Genomic DNA, 23,444 nt, shown 5'->3' on the forward strand with positions numbered 1-23,444 from the left:
CCCCAGCAAGTAAACAGCACAGAACTCCGATCCTGCACTTTAGCAGCACAATGCAGGGATGGCTTTATAATAGGGTTGCACCGATACCAAGCATTTGCACGAGCACTTGTGTGAATGCTCCAATGCTTCGCCCGATACCTGGACAGTCAAGAGTGTTTGGTGTGGTGGTGGTGGTGGTGGTGGGGGGGGGGGGGGGGGGGTTTACAAGCACAGCTCCCTATATAGATTTCAAAAAAAAAAAAAAAAGCAGCTGACAGACGCTTCTCCTCCTCTCCCTCCGTTTCAGCTGCTTTATTGAAATTTATACAAGAAAATCAGTGCTTGCAACACCCCCCTAGCCCCCACATCGCGCGATCACCCGTCTGACTGTCCCGTGTCCTCCTCCAGTCCCCCAGTTCTGGATCTGTCAGAGAGCGGAAGAAGGAGCCAATAAATCTATCATTTACCGGCTCCTTCCTTTTTTGAATGCACAGAGTCAGCAATCACTACCTCTGTTCATTCACAAAATTGAGCATCGTAATCTGTATTTACAATGTCTCCATTTTTGATTGGAGAGGAGCCACTGTCTCCTGTCCATTCATTTTCAGTGCAGGCTACAGAGAAAAGGGACTGCAAAATCTTTGTCTTTAGTCCCTTTCTGTGTCTCAACAGGGCTGATAAAGAAAATATTGTAATAACCATTTAGCCACTTCAATACAGGGCACTTTCACCCCCTTCAGCACTAATATTTGGAATGACAATTGCGCGGTCATGCAACACTGTACCCAAATTAAATTTGATCATCTTTTTCCCCACACAAAATAGAGCTTTCTTTTAGTGGTATTTGATCACCTCTGCGTTTTTTTTTTTTTTTGTGCTATAAAAACAAAAAAACGGACGACAGTTTTGAAGAAACACACACAAATTTTTTTTTTTACTTTTTGCTATAATAAATATCCAAAAATAAAAAAAAAATAAAAAAATTTCCTCAGGTTTTTTCCCCTCCCCTCAGTTTAGGCCAATATGTATTCTTCTAAATATTTTTTTTTTTTTACAAAAAATATGTAGAAGAATACAAATTGGCCTAAAAAAAAAAAAAAAAAAAAAAAAAAAAAAAAAAAAAAAAAAACACACCGCGTGCCCCCTATGTCGTGAGGAAGCCAAGGACATCACCTGACGCCCCTCTAGAGGGACTGTGTTCCTGCGGACATCATATCACAAAGGCCTGGTATGGAAGTGGTTAAAAGGGAAAGAAAGAAAAAGAAAGAAAAAGAAAGAAAGAAAGAAAGAAAGAAAAAGAAAGAAAGAAAGAAAAAGAAAGAAAGAAAGAAAGAAAGAAAAAGAAAGAAAGAAAGAGAAAAGAAAGAGAAAAGAAAGAAGTAGAAGTAGTATCGGCGAGTACTTAGGGGAAAAAAAAAAAAAAAAAAAAAAAGTATCGGTACTTGGTCTTAAAAAAGTGGCATCGGTGCAACCCTACTTTATACTACCGGTAATGGACCAGCTCTTCACATACATTTGTAGTCTCTGCTCTCAATTCCTTCGTATGGGTGGCTAAAAAGGGAGATATTGAGAGGGCAGAACGATTTGTAGCTACAGGCATAATGGAAATGAACGCTGGGGAGGTTTTTCCTGAAATTTTAGGCCATATTCTGTAGTATTTGTACAAGAGATGACTTTACATCATAGTTTACTTGCTCTGGCACATTGTATTGTGATAAGAAGTGGGTGTCAGCAGAAATGGGTTCTGCAAAGTATCTGTACTTAATCTTTGTAAACCAATCCACGACATGTCCCACCGCCCCGATTTCACCTCGGATATGGTGCCCACCATTGATGGCTCTATGCAGGGTAGACGCTGAACAAACCTTGTACAATAATGAAAACCCCAAGTCTTCAAACAGCTAAGGAACTCCTTACCTCTGGCAGAGGTTAGGGCTGGTATAAAATGGCTTTTTAATGTAGCTAGTATTATCTAAGAAATATTCGCGATACCAACAATTCTTAAAAAATAAAAAAGGTGACAAGAAACTTTACAGGAAAATTCATGGTCATCGGTCATCTCACTGCACAACTAAAACATTTTTTTTATTTAGTCAAAGGAAAAACAAAACAAAACAAAAAACCCAACACTCACCAAATATATCCTGTAGGCATCAATTCGTTTAATCTTTCCCCAACATGCTTGTGTATCATTCATCTCTGTTGACCCAGAGCCACAAGTCTCATTCCCAGAGAAGCTGCAGGACAAAAAAACAAAACAAAAAACAAACACTTACGGTATACCAAAAGTGATAAATGTGTGTTTGTGTCAAATTTGAGTAAAATAAAAAGACTTGTATGCAGGGGCGTTGCTAGGTCTAGAAAAGATCTGGGACTAGAGCCCATAGTAGTAAAGAAAGTCATACGCTTGGGCGGGCATACACATGTATACAGTGTGCGTTTGTATTCCCAGAGAGCCTCCCCCTTAAATCAGGGTCCCCAGAGAGACTCCCCTCCCCTTGCAGAGACTCTGGGCTATAGCCCCAAAAGCCACCCCCTAGCGATGCCACAGCTTGTATGTATAAGATGTTCCTCTAGTAACATAATTCCAGTAAAGGTTCAGTGTTGTATAAAAATGTGATTCACGCAACAAAACTATCATAGATGCTTCAAACCATTCTTGACCAGATCTACATTTTTTTTTTTTTTTTTATGTTTGCAACATGGACAGACACAAATAGATCATTCTTTGACATTTGAGCTATACGGACTTCAGGAGGTTGGGACACAGGCAAAAAAAAAAAAAAGCGTTAAGCCAGCCCCTGTCTAAGCTTCCAAAATGTCATGCCTTGGTTTTCTGAGCAAACAATACATAAAAGGTTAAAAAAGACATAAAAGGGGCAGGACAACTGCCCCACAATATACTTCACGAAAAAGATTTTCTTTGAAGGGACATAGGAATGTACTATATTCGTAGACATTTAGGATGCCAAAAACATATCCCATTAACTAAATATGGAAATATTGATACAGCCTAGTGCTTGAATCCAGGAGAGTGGTGGGTCAGTAAGAGGAAACTGTTACCTGAACGATGATGGGCCTCAGCAGTAATGTGGGAGGATAACCAATCACCCATCACAAAAGGGGAACGAGGTTAATGAATACTTCATGAACAGAAGAAAACTTGGACCAAGAGCTAAGGGGTTCACAACAATGAACAGTGTAACTGCCAATGTCTAAAAAGACTCAACCTTTGACTTTAGAGAAGGAAGTTTAAGCAATGGTATGTCTTTTGTCTTCATCAGGCCCTTGAGGCACAATTCCTGCCACCGACACCAAAAGTGGGGCACAATGCCTTCCACCGACACCAAAAGTGGGGCACAATGCCTGCCACCGACACCAAAAGTGGGGCACAATGCCTTCCACCGACACCAAAAGTGGGGCACAATGCCTTCCACCGACACCAAAAGTGGGGCACAATGCCTGCCACCGACACCAAAAGTGGGGCACAATGCCTGCCATCGACACCAACGGTGGAGTACTATTCCTCCCACTGACACTGAACCATTTCTCTCCCTAATACCAAAGATCGGGCATTATTAACCAACCCCCCCCAAGTCTGATAAGAGTAAACTGGCCCTTTCTTTAGAACGTTTGGAGACCCCGGCTCTAAACCCTTACTCCAGGGTGAGGGAGTTTTGCAATAGGCAGGATGTACCTGATGGACAAGGAATCTCAAAGGAGATATACACTCAAATGGCCACTTTATTAGGTACACCTTGCTAGTACCAGGCTGGACCCCCTTTGCCTTAACTCTTCATGGCATAGGTGATGGAAACATTCCTCAGAGATTTTGGTCTACAGTGACATGGTAGCATCACGCAATTGCTGCAGATTTGTCGGCTGCACATCCATGATGTGAATCTCCCATTCCACCACATCCCAACTGTGCTCTATTGGACTGAGATCTGGGGATTGTGGAGGCCACTGGAGTACAGTGACCTCATTGTCATGTTCAAGAAACCAGTGGTAAGGTGACTTGAGCTTTGTGACATTATCCTTCTGGAAGGAGCCGTCAGAAGATGGGTACATTGTATTTATAAATGTATGGGCATGGTCAACAACAATACTCAGGTAGGCCATGGCTCAATTGGTACTAAGGGGCCCAAAGTGTGCCAAGAGAATATCCCCCCCATACCATTACACCACCACCTGCCTGAACCGTTGATACAAGGCAGGATGGATCCATGCTTTCATGTTGTTTACGCCAAATTCTGACCCTACATCTGAATGTCACAGCTGAAAACAAGACTCATCAGACCAGGCAATATTTTTCCAATCTTCAATTGTCTGATTTTGGTGAGCCTGAGCTAATTGTAGCCTCAATTTTATTGTTCTTAGTTGACAGGCGTGCCACCCTGTGTGGTCTTCTGCTACTGTAGCCCATCTGCTTTCAGTTTGACATGTTGTGTTTTCAGAGATGGTATTCTGTATACCTTGGTTGTAGCGAGTGGTTGAGTTACTGTTGCCTTTTTATCATCTTAGACCAGTCTGCCCATTCTCCTCCGACCTCAACAAGGCATTTTTCTCCACACAATTGCCACTCACTGGATATTTTCTCTTTTTCGGACCATTATCTGTAAACCTCAGAGATGGCGGTGCACGAAAACCCCAGTAGATCAGCAGTTTTTCCAAATACTCAGACCAGCCTGTCTGGCACCAACAACCATGCCACGTTCAAAGTCACTTAAATCCCATTTCTTCCCCATTTTGATGTTCCGTTTGAAATTCAGCAAGTAGTCTTCAACACGTCTAGATGCCTAAATGCAGTGAGTTGCTGCCATGCGATTGGCTGATTGGCAATTTGTCTTGCCAGGCAATTGAACCGGTGTACCTAAAAAGTGGCTGGTAAGTGTATAAGGAAAAGAACCCCCTTGACTGGAAGAGAGAGAGAAAAGAAAAATGAAACCCTAAACAAGTGAAAGCAGAAGGGTAGGAACCCTGAAATCTTGAAAGATGGTGAGATGACAGACCTCATAAAAAAAAAAAAAAAAAAAAAAAAAAAAAAAAAAAAAGGGGGGGGGGTGTGATAGCAGGGGTGAAAATAAGCTGCAACTGGCAAAAAAAAATAAAAGAACAGAACTAAAAGCATGAGCAGGGGTCCTGGCGATTTTGATAAGATATCCACCAAGTAAACGTGCCTAACAATTATGAATATGTGATCACTCCACATGGGAAGTGATGTAATAGAAATAAGCAGGACAGGGCCTCTTTAATGTGAGGGCTCCTCAGATCTAACATTTAGACTTAAAAGCAAATTAAAATAAAAAATTGCCCCTTTAAGGCCGTTGGGCGGAAGTGACGTTTTACTCACTTGACTTCCTGTCCAACAAGAGAAAGGACCTCTGCCGATACCGTTGGCTCTGGGAAGAGGCGGGATGGGGGATCTTCCACCGCCGATAAAGGTGATCTCGCGGCTAATTCACCACAGAGACTACTTTTATTCTAAAGAAAATACTGGGGTTATGGCAGCTATCTGCTGCCATAACAATGGTATTCAGTGTCAAAGTACTGATGTATAATGACAGCGGGCAGTCCGGAAGTGGTTAATCAGCTGCTGGCAGTCACCACATTAGGCGAGAGCTACACAGGAGAGGTTAGCTAAGCAAATTTAATAAATAACTCCTTATGGTGCAAGCTACACAACTGTTATGCAGTATTGCAGTCTGCAAATGTTATGCATCTTGAAGTGATCATTTGCACATAGATTGGAGAATTGTGTGATCAAGCTAGATTGATCGCTCCCACATGATACTTTTAAGACTGAGCCAATATAAATCTCCTGTGCAGTTCTAGCATAAATGAGGTAGCTGCAAGTAAGAGATTAAAACAGAAGCAAGAGATTAAATCACTTATGTAGCAGAGAACACTTTAGAAGGTAAATACATCTATTTCGAATGGGGGTCAGCAACCAGTAGATCGCGATCTAACAGTAGACCAGGACAGGTGATTGGTAGGATCATGGTCTGGGCTTGTTGACCCGCTATGCCAGAGCATCAGAGTACAATTCAGAGGGAATACTTGTAAAATTGGTCTGTAATAGGGAGCAAGAGACATATAAGCTGATGCCATCTCTCCCATGTGCTGTGATACCAACTGCACTCCACCTCTTATCCCGGCAAGCGGTCTCCAGAGTGGTGCCGGCAGCAGGAAAGAAGAGATCTTCAGATTAATGTGAAGCAATACACTGGACATAATAGTATAGGGCTGCTTTCACACTGATGTGCTGCAGTTTACTCATACCATGGCGGGTGCAGTGTACCTGAAGCTTTCCTGCAGTTTTGCTGTGCTTAGCCATAGACTTCCATTATATCCTGCAGGTTTTGTGCGCTTTTTGAATGCAGAAGTTTTGGTATGCTTTCAGAAAGTGCATCACACCTGCAATATAGAATAGACGTCTATGACAAAGAGCGGTTAACCCAGGAAGGTCGCAGATGCACTGCGCTGCACACGTTGTGCAGGTAATCCACAGCACATACATGTGAAAGCAGCGTTATAGGGGGCTCAGAATAGTAAGGGTTCTTTTACATTTGCAGTTTGGGGGATGGTAAAACCCACAGTTAAGCCGTGCTTTTCCAACCCCTGCTCCAACTGTACCCCCTTTAGCTGCAGTGGCCAGGAGTGTACACATGTCATAGCAGGAGTTATATGCCCTGTCCTGGTGTGTGGGTGTAGTACCTGCCAAGCAAACAAGTCCATTCTGAAAGTGCCCTGCAACCTTCTGCAGTACAGCAAACAAGGGGTTAAAGCAGGTAGCGTTGTGTTGCTTTCTCACCACCTGCTTTAACCCCTTGGATCCTGCAGAAGCATGCAGTTGCGGGGCGCTTGCAGAGAGGCCCCATTTACTTGAATGGGTTATGATTAGAGGTGGAAGACTTCAATGGAAGACTTGTCTCCTCTCTGGGCAGTCTGCCAAGAAGAGAGCAAAGAGATACAATGTTTATAATTAGCAATGAACTGAGCTCTGTGTGTAGAGTTCTCAGTTTAACCATTTAAAGACTAAATCTTTTCTGACACTTGATGCTTAAAGTAAAAATCCTGTATTTTCTGCTAGAAATCACTTCGAACCCCCAAAATATAAATATATACATTTTTTTTTTCTTTTTAGCAGAGACCCTAGGGAATAAAATAGCAGTTGTTGCAATTATGTCACACAGTATTTGTGCAGCGATCTTTCAAACGCAACTTTTTTGGGAAAAAATAAATACACTAATGATTTAAAAAATAAAAAAAGTACAGTTAGCCTATTTTTTTTTTCATCCAAAAGTTTTGATTGCCTGTTTTTGTCTATTTAATATCGTTTTTTATTTTTTTTTTTCATCTAAATTATACATAGAAAAGTTAACTGATTGGAGGTTTGTTTTGTTTAATGTTTAAATGTAAGAAATTTTCTGTATCGCTTATTACTTAAAGTGATTGTAAACCCTTACAACACACTTTGACCTACAGGTAAGCCTAGATTAAGGCTTACCTGTAGGTCCAAGAAATATCTCCTAAACCTACACGGTTTAGGAGAGATTTGTCGAAAGACAGGCACCGCTGTCTACGGCGTATGCGCCGTAGACAGCGGCGCGCAGGCGCACTGAGCGTGGCATATCGCCGTTGACGGGTGCCGCGCTCAGTGCGCCTGCACGCCGCTGTCTACAGCGCATACGCCGTAGACAGCGGTGCCTGTCTTTCGGCAAATATCTCCTAAACCGTGGCGGCTCCCGTGCGCATGTGCGACGTCATCACAGCTTCGCCAAAGGACAGCGGCGGAGCGGCGAGACCCACCGAGAAGATGGATGCGCCGGACTACAGGGGACAGCGGTGACTTCGCTGGCTCCTGTGTCAGGTAAGTGACACATAATGGACTACTATGTGATGCATAGTAGTCCATTATACTTTGCCTTTGCAGGGAATAAAAGAGGAAGTAAACTCATCAGGGTTTACATCCTCTTTAAGACCCCTTTCACACTGAGGCGTTTTTTAGGCGTTTTTCAGGCGCTTTAGCGTTAAAAAAAGCGCCTGTAAAGCGCTTGAAAGAAGCCTCATCTGCAGTCCCAATGTGAAAGCCCAAGTGCTTTAAGAACCCTTTCACAATGTCAGAGCCCGAAAAACGCTTGTAAAGCGCCGCTTAAACTAGCAGCGCTTTACCAGCGTTTTTCGAGCGTTATTGGGGCGCTTTTAACCCCTGCTAGTGGCCAAATAAAGGGTTAAAAGCGCCCACAAAACGCTGCTGCCAATAGCGTTTTTCAGGCGTTTTACAGGCGCTTCCCATTGATTTCAATGGGAAGGGGCGCTTTATTCACCGCTCCAAAAGCGCTGCAAAGAAGCTGCTTGCAGGACTTTTTTTGACGCCCTGCCAGCGCAGCGCCTTGGTGTGAAAGCACTCGGGCGTTTACATTGGGATTGCAATTGCAGCTTCTTTCAGGCGTATTTTTTAACGCTGAAGCGCCTGAAAAACGCCCCAGTATGAAAGGGATCTCTGTGTGAAAGCACTCAGGCTTTTACATTGGGATTGCAGTTGCGGCTTCTTTCAGGCGTATTTTTTAACACTAAAGCGCATGAAAAACGCCTGAAAAATGCCCCAGTGTGAAAGGGGTCTAAGGCTGCTTTCACACTGGACCGGACAGGCGTTGATGGTAAAATGCTGCTAGCTTTAGCGGCGCTTTACCTTCATTTTAGCGGCGCTATTCAGGTGCTAGTGGGGCACTTATAATCCAGTTAGCGCCCGAGGAAGGGGTTATATGTGCCCGTGAAGCGGCGCTGCCAAAACGCATTGCAGGCGCTTCGGCAGCGGTGCCCTTTAAATTCAATGGGCAGGAGTAGTGGAGGAGCGGTATACACCACTCTAAAGATGCTGCTTGCAGCACTTTTTTTTTTTTTTTAACGTCCTGCCAGCACATCGCCTCAGTGTGAAAGCACTTGGGCTTTCACACAGACTGCAGGGGAGCCATTTTGCAGGCACTTTACAGGTGCTATTTTTAGCCCAAAAGCGCCTGAAAAATGCCCCAGTGTGAAAGGTGTCTAACTGTTAGATTTTATGAGATGAAGGGGGGGAGGGGATAAATAAATATCGGCCGCCGCAATTTCTAAATATCGGCATCGGCCAGAGAAAAACCCCATATCGGTCGACCTCTAGTTATGATTGTCAGACAGTAGTATCCACCAGAAGGGGGCCTAATTCTTGCTGTGGCATGTGCACACCATCACCAAGCAGCTTGGTTAGAGGGTGGCAACAGTTGGTGCGATTATTCGCAAATGGAAGAAACGCAAAATAACTAACTGTCAATCTCCCTCGCTCTGGAGCTCTGTGCAAAATTTCACCTCATGGGGTTTCAATGATCATGAGAACGGTGAGGAATCAGCCCAGAACTACACGGGAGAATCTGGTCAATGATCTTAAGGCAGCTGGGACCAAAGTCACCAAGAAAACAATTGGTAATACACTACGCCCTGAAGGACTGAAAACCTGCAGTGTCCAAAAGGTCCCCCTGCTCAAGAAAGCACGTGTACAGGCCTGTCTGAAGTTTGCTAACAAACATCTGAAAGATTCAGACGAGAACTGGGTTAAAGTGTTGTGGTCAGATGAGACCAAAATCGAGCTCTTTGGCATCAACTCAATTCGCCATGTTTGGGGGGGGGGGGGAGGAATGTTGCCCAAGACCCCAAGAACACCATCCCCACCGTCAAACAGCAGAGGTGAAAACATTATGATTTGGGGGTGTTTTTCCGCTAAGGGGACAGAACAACTTCACTGCATCAAAAGGGACGATAGACGGGGCCTTGTACCATCAAATCTTGGGCGAGAACCCCCTTCCATCAGCCAGGGCATTGAAAATGGGTCGTGGATGGGTATTTCAGCATGACAATGACCCAAAACACACGGCCAAGAAAACAAAAGGAGTGGCTCAAGAAGAAGCACGTTAAGGTCCTGGAGTGGCCTGGCCAGTCTCCAGACATCATTCCCATAGAAAATATGTGGAGGGAGCTGAAGGTTCGAGTTAACAAACATCAGCCTCAAAAGCTTAATGACTTGGAGATGATCTGCAAAGATGAGTGGGACAAAATCCCTCCTGAGATGTGTGCAAACCTGGTGGCCAACTACAAGAAGCGTCTGACCTCTGAGAGGGTTTTGCCACTAAGTACTAAGTTATGTTTTGCAAAGGGGTCAAATACTTTTTCCACTCATTAAAATGCAAATCAATTTATAACTTTTTTGAAATGTGTTTTTCTGGATATTTTTGTTGTTTTTTTCTCTCACGGTTAAAATAAACCTACCATCAAAAATTATAGACTGATCACTTCTTTGTCAGTGGGCAAACGTACAAAATCAGCAGGGGTTCAAATACTTTTTTCCCCGCACTCTATGAATTGTATTTCCTGATACATTTCATCTATCTGGTGAGTGCATTGTAGGGCACCTTTGGTGACAAACGTGGATTATTTCTGCACTTGGGGACACTGCATATGCATTTATTCAGGAGGAAGATTGAGATTTATCATTGCATCTAAATTTGGGACTTTTAACTATTAGCACTTATTTTTTATTTATTTTTTTAAGGAGGAAGATTGATATTAAGGTCTGTAGTTTTTTGGGGGGACTTTGCACTATGAGCACTTTCCTAGGAGGAAGATTGATATTCATCTTTGCACTTACCGTACTTTACCAGCATTTTTTAAGAATAGTTGCCACCTAGTGGCAAATACCCCTCATTACATGTACTGGTTTATTTATACTAAAAAATGGCTTTTGGTTTAATTTGATGATTATGAATTCCAGCATTTCATTTATGCAGCCATTATATGTATGTAGAATGCCCGAATGCTGCACTGTCCCTTTTTATTTATGCGTACAAGATTGGCCGATTACCCTACTTTGTGCTAGTTGTTTTTCTTTGGCTTGTTTGGATTGCTCACTCATATTCTTGCACACTTGTTCTGTTTCTTTAAATTTCATGTGGCTCCATCATGGTGACACCATCCATTAACATTTGCAGCAGAGGGACTTGTAAGTCTCAATGGAGCACAAAGGTTGTGATATATCACTACACTTGTAGGCTATTGTTTATTTTCTGCACAATCAGGACCTCCTGACAGATCATGGTTGCAATGTTCTGCAGGGCTGAATGCAAAAAATGTATACTGTAAATGCAATTTTTTTCTTTTATTATTTATGTGGGTGGATCTTTTTCAGCTAAGCGAACGGATAAGACAACCACATTTCTATACACTGCAAACCTAACTCCTCTACTTCCACTTTTCCCACCCCAGTATTACTCACCATGTGACCTGCACGAGAGACAGAGGTACAGCTGTTGCATATATCGCCAGATCTCCATACAGATATATAATAATGCACAAATAAAAGAGGTTTACACCAACTGTAGGGGAAAGCAGAAAGACACCAAACAAAATTATCTGTCTGAGACTGAGATTAACAAGGGTATATTTCACTTATAAAGACAGAAAAAGACACCGTTAAATGGTTCTTAGCCACTTGCCTACTGGGCACTTTTACCCCCTTCCTGCCCAGGCCAATGTTCAGCTTTCAGCACTGAGGCACTTTGAATGACAAATTGAACGGTCATGCAACACTAATTTTTATCTTGTTTTTTTTTCCACACAGTTTTCTTTCATCGGTATTTAACCATCACTGGGTTGAAAAATATTTTACGATGCTCAGTTATGAATGGACAGAGTCAGTAATCACAGACTCTGTGCATTCAGAAAAGGAAGGAGCTGGTAAAATATATATTTGCTGGCTCCTTCCTCCACTCTCCATCCTGAAAGATCTGGGATGGGGGGGGGGGGGGGGTGTTGGGTGGAGGGATGGACGACTGGGGGAGATCAGAGGAGCACACAGAGGAAGGCTGGAGGCGGACGAGGGGGGGGGGGGGGGGGAGGGGTGGGGGTGTTAGCCACAGGAACGATTGGTGATTATATCTTCCCCACTGCCACACCAATCTCCTCGTGTGGTTTTCAATAAAGCAGCTGAAAGCCACGAAGGGGAGAGGAGGAGAAGCGGCTGTCAACTGCTTTATTGAAAACCACACAAGGAGACTGGTGATTATAACTTCCCCACCACCACACCAATGGTTCCTGAGTGTCCAGGTATCAAACTAGGTATCGGGAGCATTTGCAGAAGCACAAGTACACCTGCAAATACTCGTTATCAGCACTTTTACTAGTATTGGTACAACCCTAGCCCTTCACCCCAATCTGTGATTGGCTGAGTCTGAAGGAGTCTGCAGTGGGTTCACGGGAGGAAATCAATGGACACCCTCCTGGCAAAGTAAGCCTGCGCTCAGTGCGCTGTAGCGGTCTTTTGGCTATAGCATGGGCAGGAAGGGGTTAAAATGTACCTCAAGTCATTTTTTTTAGTTTTAGTAAAGACCAGAAAAGGGTGGAACCTTTGTCAGGTTTTTATGGCAGTCTTTGCAATAGGACACAGACAGTTAAAAAAAAAAAAAAAAAAAAAAAAAAAAAACACCCCACAAAGATTTTTTGATCATTATTTAGGCTAGGCTCACAATGCTCCGATATTTTGATCTGCCTTTCAGTGCAATTATGTAGTGCTACTTGGATGCAACTTTAATAACGTTTGTATATTTTATGCAGCCAAAATTGTTACATTAAAGTAGTACAGGAACCTTTAGGGCCGGTTCACACTGCAGGCGCGGCGAGGAGTCTCCGACTTGCCTCGCCGCGACCTGCGGCGACCTCAGCGGCGACTTGCAGAGGACTTCTGTATAGAAGTCAATGCAAGTCGCCCCCGAAGTCGCCCAGAAGTAGTACAGGAACCTTTTTTCTGAGTCGGAGCGACTCGAGTCGCTCCTCTCAGAACGGTTCCATTGTACAGAACGGGGGCGACTTGCGGGAGCGAGGCGAGGCGAGTCGTGTCGCCTCGCATCGCCCGCTGTGTGAACCGGCCCTTACCATAATTGCTCCATGTTGAATTACATTGATGTGAACAGGCACCATTGAAAACAATGCAATTTCCCCTTGCCACACATTTCTGTGCGACTTAAGATACATCTGAAATCGCACTCGTTTGAACCAGATGAGTGCGTCTAGAAATAAAACGGTAAGTAATGGCGCCTCAAGTTTCAAGGTTTGCACCCCTTTCGAAGTACCAGCCAATTCTACTATCCCCCCCCCCCCCCCCCCAATTTCATGAAATAACCATACCATTTTTACAGGTGTCTAAGGCCAAGTTGTAATGATGTACTTTTGCGAGAAAAGTAACATGGTTCAACCAATGATTCACAAACTATGGGAATGAACCCACTTCTAACTGCAGGCAGTGGGATATTTTTCCAGTCACAATTTTCTATTGCTTCTCCTCTAACCAACAAGAACATACCTGGGACTTGTCTGCTATCCCTATTACAACATTGCATACAAAGTTTCAAAACTCCAATAATAAACCGCACAGGGTTGCCACCTTCAGTTCACACTATAGGATAGTCAAAGACCTGTCACACCTTTGGGTGCCCCAGTAGTAGTATTGCAGCGCATTTAGCATCCTGTGATGAACAGTGGGTGTGGGCAATAATGGGAGAAGCTTGGGAGTATAGTTAAAAGCAAACAAGTCTGTACCCCAGTACATCCCCCCAGGTCAATCTGTCCCCCAGTATAATCCACCCCCAGGTCAGTCTGTCCCCCAGTATAATCCTCCCCCCGTGTCAGTCTGTCCTCCAGTATAATCACCCCCAGTGTCAGTCTGTCCCCCAGTGTCAGTCTGTCCCCCAGTGTAATCCTACCCCAGTGTCAGTCTGTCCCCCAGTATAATCCCCCCCCCAGTGCCAGTCTGTCCCCCAGTATAATCCCCCCCCCAGTGCCAGTCTGTCCCCCAGTATAATCCCCCCCCCAGTGCCAGTCTGTCCCCCAGTATAATCACCCCCAGTGTCAGTCTGTCCCCCAGTATAATCCCCCCCCCCAGTGCCAGTCTGTCCCCCAGTATAATCACCCCCAGTGTCAGTCTGTCCCCCAGTATAATCCACCCCCAGTGTCAGTCTGTCCCCCAGTATAATCCCCCCCCCCCAGTGCCAGTCTGTCCCCCAGTATAATCCCCCCCCCAGTGCCAGTCTGTCCCCCAGTATAATCACCCCCAGTGTCAGTCTGTCCCCCAGTATCAGTCTGTCCCCCAGTATAATCCCCTACCCCCAGTGTCAGTCTGTCCCCCAGTATAATCCCCCCCCCCAGTGCCAGTCTGTCCCCCAGTATAACCCCCCCCAGTGTCAGTCTGTCCCCCAGTATAATCCCCCCCAGTGTCAGGCTGTCCCCCAGTATAATCCCCCCCAGGCCAGTCTGTACCCCAGTATAATCCCCCCCAGGCCAGTCTGTACCCCAGTTAAAGCCCCCCCAGGCCAGTCTGTACCCCAGTTAAAGCCCCCCCCACCACCAATAGAATTAAAAGCACTGGAAGCCAATGGGAGGCGAGAGGGAGATAGGAAGACTGGTGCTGCAGGGCTGCCACTGATGTGTCTGTGTTTCAGGTGGACTGAAACCCGGGCACAGGATCTAAATCCTGGACAGGTAGCAACCCTAGGACCGCATCCTTTCGTCCTTAATAGCCATATCTTGGCAGTTAACTGGGTGAGTAAACTTGGTTAGGACCTTTGCCATAAAGTGAACCAATTGTACAATACAAAATAGCTAAAAAACAGGCGCAAATGTAAACACTGGTGTTACAGAAATACAGTAGCGTCTGTCCTACATCATTGCCCCCTATAGTTCTCACAACCAACCCCTACAGGGTTTTACACTGCAAAAACGAAATTTTTTCACCAATGGACCATTGTAGAAAAATGTATACAAGATTATGCTGTCGGTCTCTGGCCAGTCTATGGGACCCGGCACGGACCCATGGCATGCCAGGGCAAGCACCAGATCCCAGTTAAAGCTCATTCTGCAGGAGCAAAGTGGAGCAATGGGAGCCGTGTCTGCAAAGAGACAGTGATGGACTCCAAGGACTGGTATGCTTTTTCTTTCTTCTTATACAGGGACAAGTGTGACAGATTTGAAATTTCATTTCATTTCAATACTGAACACTATACATTATAGAACAAATGATATATTTTCCTATTGCAATGCTTATGAATATGTATTTTAACTGTCCAGCTCTAGGAAACAAATAACATAAATAAAACATTATCTTTTTTTATAAGAATCTAGCTCCACCTGCTGGAATATGGAAGGGCTACCAAAAGGAAAATTAATAATTAATAAATTTAAAATAGAAATGACTGTGGGGAAGAGGCAATGCATTATAAAACTGTTGAAATTCCAAACACAGAAGCTGTGCACATCGTAATTCATACCTTTATTAAAAAACATTGACGCCATCTGCCCCATTTCCACTCGCTCCACAATTTCAAAAGGGTCGGATAAACCACGACGCTCTGAAAGATATAATAAAAAATAAAGAAAGAGGAAGAAGTGTCAGTCATATTTTTAAAATATAAATGAAAATCTTAAGAAAAAGAGCTTATGGAAATTCTCGCCAGCTTTTCATGCAAGACACATAAATACTCACGCACAGAAAGGATGGGTCGAGCTTCTGAGCTGTCATACCCATCTGGAGACAGAGATTCATTATCAGAATTTTCAGATGAATCCATTTCCTACAGAAGAGGACACAAGTCTAATGTCAAACCAGCCGCATCAGGACAATACATAAATTAGGAATAGTCTACATAAAGAAGTCATCAGCACAACAAGTTCTCATCCCATGGGAAAGGTTTACCTCGAAACTTACCCAAATACATTTCTAGAGCGGTTCTATTAAAGAAGGATTTAACCACTTCAGCCCCGGAAGGTCCCCCCACCCCCTCTTCCTGACCAGGCCAGTTTGTGATATGCCACTGCGCTACTTTAACTGACAATTGCGACGTTGTACCAAAAAAATAAATAAAATGCATGTCTTTTTTTTTTACCTACACAGAGCTTTTTTTTGGTGTCATTTGATCACCTCTGCATTTTTTAGTTCTTGCACCAAAAAGAGGGCGACAATTAAAAAAAAAAAAAAAAAAAAAAAACCCCCAACAATATTTTTTACTTTCTGCTATAAAACATATCCAAAAAAAATAAAAACACCATTAAAGAAAAATATATAATTTCTTCCCAAATTTTGATCAATATGTATTCTGCTACATGTTTTTGGTAATAAAAATCCCAACAAGCGTATATATTGATTGGTTTACACAAAAGTTATAGCGTTTACAAACTATGGGATATTTTTATGAATTTTTTTTTTTTTTTTTTACTGGTACTGGTGGCGATCAGCAACTTATAGTGGGACTGCAACATTGAGGCCTACAAATCGAACACCAAGTGACATGACATTTTTTGAGGGACCAGCAACGCCAACACAGTGATTAGTGCTAAAAATATGCACTGTACTAATGACACTGGCAGATAAGGGGTTAACATTAGGGCTGCAACTAACGATTATTTCCATAATCGATTAGTTGGCCGATTATTGTTTCGATTAATCGAATAATAAAAAATAAAATAAAAATTCGGAGGCCGCCCGGACACCGGGAGCCGAGTCTTTGCCTGGGCGGAGGCCGCCCGGACTCACACTCTGGGCGCCGAGCCTTTGCCTGGGCGGAGGCCGCCCGGACTCACACTCTGGGCGCCGAGCCTTTGCCTGGGCGGAGGCCGCCCGGACTCACACTCTGGGCGCCGAGCCTTTGCCTGGGCGGAGGCCGCCCGGACTCACACTCTGGGCGCCGAGCCTTTGCCTGGGCGGAGGCCGCCCGGACTCACACTCTGGGCGCCGAGCCTTTGCCTGGGCGGAGGCCGCCCGGACTCACACTCTGGGCGCCGAGCCTTTGCCTGGGCGGAGGCCGCCCGGACTCACACTCTGGGCGCCGAGCCTTTGCCTGGGCAGAGGCCGCCCGGACTCACTCTGGGCGCCGAGTCCTTGCCTATTTTGCTGCAATTTGCTTTTTTACATATTTTTTTGTCCAATTTGTTGTTGGGCAGATTAAAAAAAACACAAATTTCCACAAAAACACATTATTACATGCTTTTCTGCAGCTTCTCTATTGAAGTATATTGCACCAAAAAAAACAAAATAGCACCGTTTTGCGGTAAAAAAATAAAAATAAAAGTCCTTGTCTTTTCCAAATACGCAGCAGCTGAAAAAATCATGGATGTGAACGTGTCCCATAGGAAACCATGTAAATGAACTGTAGTGTGTTTCTGCAAAAAAGCAGGTGTGACCCAGGCGTGAGATGTTTAGTAACATAATGGGGTTAAAAAACAATAATTAGTACAAAAAGGAGCAAATAATCGCTACTGTAAATGGGTTAATTTTTTACTATGGGACAGTGAAAGTAATATTTACAGTAGCGATTTGCTCTTTTTGTACTATAAAGGGCTAATTTTAGTTTTTTGTTAACCCCATTATGTTAGTGGCCGATTATTCGATTATGAAAATAGTAATCGATTAATCGATTTGTTGTTTCAGCCCTAGTTAACATCAGGGGTTAAATGCGTTCCTAGGGAGTGCTTGCCAACTGTGTGGGGGGAGAGGTACTTGTACTGTGGGAAGCCGGAGATCAGTGTTCCTGCTTAGCAGAAACACAGGATCTCCAAATTACCTACTGAAAGAATGGAAATCCACCTTGTTTACATAGGCAGCCCGCCGTTCTAATCTCCGGTATCTGGTGGAGCAGGTCGCTGGTGGCGTGCACTTTTTTTTTTTGTTTCGTTTTTTTAAAATACTCCGCCGTAATTGTGTCCACTTCGACTGCAACAGTTAGATAATGTCATTATTGTGGTCCTTTTATTTTTTGGTTTATATCATGTAAAAACTAGCCTGGATCTCAGAAGCAAGCAGGGTCCATCTCTGCTGTGAGCATCTAAAACCCTCGTTTTTGCTGACTGTAAAACAGTTGGTGTAGTTTACTACATGAAGTGTGTATGTCATGCATTTTACATGGGTAAAACCAAAAGGCCCTTTTCCACAGGATAAGAGATCAGGTTAAGTTACACCCCCCCCCCCCATCTGCGCAGTAATGTCACGGAGCAGTGCTGTTTCAGCATTAGGCAATTCCCATGGACTCCTGGGATAGAGGACGCTGATATCAGAGTCCATGAAAATCGCCTAGTGACAAAATCGCCTAGGCGGCTGCAGCCGGTAGTGCTGCAGAATATAGATTGCAAATAAGGTATTTACAAATAAAAAAAAAAAATAAAGTAATAAAAATATTGCCATTTATAATACTAGTATTCCGGATGGGCTTGACAACGATTGATTATTTAAAGTGGAGTTCCACCCATATTTTAAAGGGGATGTGTAGTAATCTTGCCCTATTTATTATGGTCAGAACTACAAAGAACAGGTAAAAAGTAAAAAAATTATTGTGAGTTGGGTATGAATTATTACATCATAAAAAAGGTATATATAGTCAAAATATTTTAGTTTCAGGTAGAGTAGGTATGGATTAGAACCCCCATCAAGTTTGGTGGGTGCAACTATAAAAAAAAAAAAATACAATTATATAGAAAATCAGCAAGTACTTCTAGTAGTAAAAACCATTATATAAATCCAAGTGTAAAAAAAAAAAAAAAAACACACACACACACACACGCAAATTGTCTAATCCTGTGGAAACTCAAGATATGTTGTGCACCCTTGTGTTTTTTTTACCTTTGAACAAAACCCACACATACAAAGGAGCTAAACTGGATACTAAAATACATTCCTTGGAGGAGTAGACTGGCCTCTCAATGCCAAGAGGCTACTCACTGGTGTTACACAGTAAACACTACACCTAGGATACACATGGGACCACTTGCAGGGGGTTCCATACCAACAACAGGGAACTCACCTCCTCCTTCTCCCATCTCTTCCAGCGCAGTCGAGCATTAGCTGCAGCCATGGCTTCAATAACAAATGTTGTGGTCATATAACTAGAAACAAAAAAAATAAATAAAATGCACAGAGTGCTGAAACAATTTGCATGTCAAATAAAACAATTGCAGGGGAGCGAGGGTTATATGTTCTTAGCCACTGAAAGTAGAACTATAGGCAAAACTTTTTTTCTTCATTTTGGATAGAGTAAGGAAGGGTTATAACCCCAGTCAGATTTTTTTGCCATCTGTGTCCCATTTTTCTTCACTTCCCGTCCCATAGCCAAATAGGAAGCAAGAGGAAATCCCTGCAAATTAAAAAAGGGAAGTCCTTGGGGACCCCCAGATCACCAGAAGTAGCGTCCCCATTGGAAAATTTCTCTTCTATTACTTTTCTGGGGACAACACAAAATGTGTTTTTTTTTTACTTTCAATGATAATGGTAAACAGAACAAATAGAGCAGATGAATCTCCCTAATGACAAGCATTCTAATCCCTCTGCACTCCACCTGAAATAGAAAAAATAAAAATAATAATAAATATAGATAAAAAGTTAATATAAATAGTCTACACACCCGTTAGAAATGGTAGGTTTCTGCGATATATAAAATGTGTAAGAAAAAAAAAAAAATATATATAAATAATTCTTATTTATTTTTTTCTTCTTCCCTCTACCTAAAAAGATTTCACTTGAGTTGTGTGTGTGTGTATTATATATATATATATATTTTTTTTTTTTTTATATAGTTGCATAGGTGTGCACACCCTTAAACTAATACTTTGCTGTAACAGAATCAAAAGGTGCTTCACTCAGTCTATCAGCATGGCACATCTTGACTTGGCAATATTTGCCCACTCTTCTTTGCAAAAACACTCCAAAGCTATCAGATTGGGAGGGCATTTCCTGTGCACAGCCCTTTTCAGATCACCCTACAGATTTTTAAAGGAGATTCAGATCTGGGTTCTGGATGGGCCATTCCAAAACTTTAATCTTCTTCTGGTGAAGCCATTCCTTTGTTGATTTGGATGTATGCTTTGGGTCATTGTCATGCTGAAAGATGAAGTTCCTCTTCATGTTCAGCTTTCTAGCAGAAGCCTGAAGGTTTTGTGCCAATATTGACTTGTATTTGGAACTCTAACTAGAAGGAAGGTATGGGATTTAAAAAAAATAAAAATAAAAAAAAGTGCAGAAACAGATATAAGATATATCAAAAATTTTATTGAAAAGAATTGCTGCGGCATCAAATATGGAGAGGAAATTATAACCAGATAAATACATCAAAAGGACCGATGCCAGTCTTTTTGACATGTCCTGGTGGAAACTGGTCCCGGTGTCAACTTTGGCAATAGTCCTATCTAGCTGGGATTTTCTTACCAAACTTTCAACAACTGGGATTAGATCATTGTTGGCATTATCGATAAGCTGTTTTTGGCATTATTATGCTTTCCTCTGGTTTCACCATATATGCATTTCTATCTACCCCTGTGATTTTGGAGTCTAATCTTATTGGATTGTAATTCATCAGTATTCAGTGATCATATATGGAGTACCTGATAAGATGTCCCGATGAAGCCATTGTATGGAGAAACATGTCAAGAATTGGAACCTACTGCATTTTTCCATTACCATATGGATAGTATATGACGACCTTATTCTGATTTTAAATAAAATTTTGATATATTTTATATCATTGTTGTGTTTTGGCACCTTTAAAATCCCATACCTTTCTTATTGTTGAATTCTACAAATTACGGGATGTGATGCTGCGATTCTCGGACAGCCAACAATTTTTCCGATATTTTGGTACTTGGAACTGTTCATATTTCCCTCTACATTGACTAAGGCCCCTGTTCTAGTTGAAGGAAAAACAGCCCCAAAGCATGATTCTGCCACCACCATACTTCACTGTGGGTATGGTGTTCTTTTGGTCATTTGCAATGTTTTTGCGTTAAACATATCTTTTGGAATTATGGCACAAAAAGTTCAACCTTTGTTTCATCAGAGCATAACACATTTTCCAATGCAAAATTAAGCCGGGCTTGGATGTTTTTCCTTTGTATAAAAAAAGCTTCCGTCTTGCTACTGTAACCCATAGCCTAGACATATGAAGAATATGGGAGATTGTTGTCACGTGTACTACACAGCCAGTACTTGCCAGATATTCCTGCAGCTACTTTAATGTTGCTGTAGACCTCTTGGTAGCCTCCCAAACTAGTTTTCTTCTCATCAATTTTGGAGGGATGTCCAGTTCTTTGTAATGTCACTGTTGTGCCATATTTACTCCACATGATGATGATGGTCTTCACTGTGTTACATGGTATATCCAATGCCTTGGAAATTCTCTTGTACCCTTCTCCTGACTGATACCTTTTAACAATGAGATCCCTCTGATGCTTTGGAAGCTCTCTGCAGACCATGGCTATTGCTGTAGGATGCGACTAAGAAAATGTCAGGAAAGACCTACTAGAACAGCTGAACTTTATTTGGGGTTAATCAGAGGCACTTTAAAAATGATGGCAGGTGTGTACTGACTCCTATTTAATATAAGTTTGAATGTGATTGCTGAATTCTGAACAAGCTACATCCCCAGTTATAAGAGGGTGTGCACACTTATGCAACCACATTATTTACATTTAGTTTTTATTTTTGCCTACCCCCTAAAAGATTTCAGCTTGTTTTTCAACTGAATTGTACAATTTATAGGTCACATTAAAAAAGGTGGAAAAAGTTCTGAAATGATTTATCATTGCCTCATTTTTTATATCACAGAAACATGACATTTTATCAGGGGTGTGTAGATTTTTTTATATCCACTGTTCCTTTTTGAAGCCGAGCTCCAACAGCGGAAGCTCTGCAGAGGACACAGCCGAAAACAGCTGTGAAATGAATGGGAAGTAACATCACCCATAGACAAACTATGGGGCTTCCGTTGTCTGACGCACCCGCCAACACAGCGCAGATGACAGCCTTAGCATGGGATCAGCTTCAGAAAAGGTATGTATACATATTTTTTCTTTACAGGGCTAGATAGGTTAGCGTTCCATTGTGGATGTCTATAGATGCAGGGATTATAGGGTGGACATCTACTTTAAGCAACTTAATACGCCCTATGAACAGAAGTCTGATCTCCAGTCTGGGATCTGTCTGGATACAATAACATCAGGCTTTCTTTCCAGATTCTTCTTTTACTTTGCCCTACATGGATACAAGAATATGCCAGAATATGTTTTTTATTACATTAAAAACAATGACATGGAAAAGGCATATTCTCCATGGTTTTTACCATTTCCAGAAATGGCAACAATAATCAGTATGCACAAGAAAGGATAAGCCCACTCATCCTTTTGCACCCCTTTCCTGACCCAGCCTAGAGCCTCCACCACAATGCATACTAAGCCCTGCCCACGGATGTACATTAGAAAGACTATGGGGTGCTACCGTGCAGGACACTGAACAAATGCATAGCTGTATGTAAATAAACACGAGAGGCAAACAAGGATTAATACACAATGGGGGTTATTTTTACGAAAGGCAAATCCACTTTACACTGCAAGTCAGGGGTTGACAAATTTGCTTGGAATCTAGGAGCCAGCTAAAAAAGTTAGGAGCCAGGTCCGTGATGGCGATCTGGACCTGTCCCTTGCCTAACATGGAGACGAGTGAGGGGAAGATGGCCCCCAGCCCCCCACCTGTCTTCAAGTCATTGCCCATAGCTCTTAGAGGGACATTTTTAAATTGCATTTTAGTGTAAATATGAGATGTGAGGTCTCTCTGACCCCAGATCTCATATATAAAAGAGGACCTGTCATGCTTTTTTCTATTACAAGGGATTTTTACATTCCTTGTAATAGGAATAAAAGTGACACACATTTTTTTTTTTTTTTTTTTAAACAGTGAAAAAAATAAAAATAAAAGTTAAAATAAGAAAAAAAAATTGTTTTAAATGCGCCCTGTCTTGCCAAGCTTGCGTGCAGAAGCGAACGCATATATGAAAGCGGTGTTCAAACCACACATGTGAGGTATCGCTGCGATCGGTAGAGTAAGAGCAATAATTTTAGCCCCAGACCTCCTCTAACTCAAAACGTGCAACCTGAAGAATTTTTTAAACGTCGCCTATGGAGATTTTAAAGGGTAAAAGTTTGTCGCCATTCCATGAGCGGGCGCAATTTTGAAGCGTGACATGTTGGGTATCGATTTACTCGGCGTAACATTATCTTTCACAATATAAAAAAAAAAAATTGGGCTAACTTTACTGTTGTCTTTTTTTTTATTAAATAAAAAAATTTTCCCCAAAAAAAGTGCGCTTGTAAGTCCGCTGTGCAAATATGGTGTGACAGACAGTATTGCCACGACCACCATTTTACTCTCTAGGGTGTTAGAATAAATAATAAAAAAAAAAATATATATATATATATATATATATATATATATATATATATATATATATTTATTTATTTTTTTTATTTTTTTTTTTGTTTGTTTTGTTTAGGGGTTCTTAGTAAAGGGATGGAGAAAGACTGGCCCATTAGCATTGTTGGTTGTAATTCCAACGGCCACCACAAGAGGGCGCCAG

At 42.4% G+C, this 23,444-nt stretch overlaps 1 protein-coding gene across 2 annotated transcripts in view; it reads right to left on the bottom strand.

The window, feature by feature from the left end:
- Window positions 1–23,444, bottom strand: part of SLC38A12 (solute carrier family 38 member 12) — a 52,296-nt gene that overhangs the window by 11,568 nt on the left and 17,284 nt on the right. For both annotated transcript variants that reach the window (XM_077459637.1, XM_077459638.1), the window contains exons 4-8: window positions 18,849–18,930; window positions 15,542–15,629; window positions 15,327–15,407; window positions 11,285–11,384; window positions 2,114–2,216 (exon numbers count right to left, since the gene is read on the bottom strand). In XM_077459637.1, coding sequence (XP_077315763.1) covers window positions 2,114–2,216; window positions 11,285–11,384; window positions 15,327–15,407; window positions 15,542–15,629; window positions 18,849–18,930 — 454 coding nt within the window. The remainder of the gene's footprint in view (window positions 1–2,113; window positions 2,217–11,284; window positions 11,385–15,326; window positions 15,408–15,541; window positions 15,630–18,848; window positions 18,931–23,444) is intronic.

This window comes from Lithobates pipiens, unplaced genomic scaffold (assembly GCF_037356315.1).
Source record: "Lithobates pipiens isolate NorthernLeopardFrog02 unplaced genomic scaffold, aLitPip1_a1.2 Scaffold_28, whole genome shotgun sequence".
NCBI lineage: Eukaryota > Metazoa > Chordata > Amphibia > Anura > Ranidae > Lithobates > Lithobates pipiens.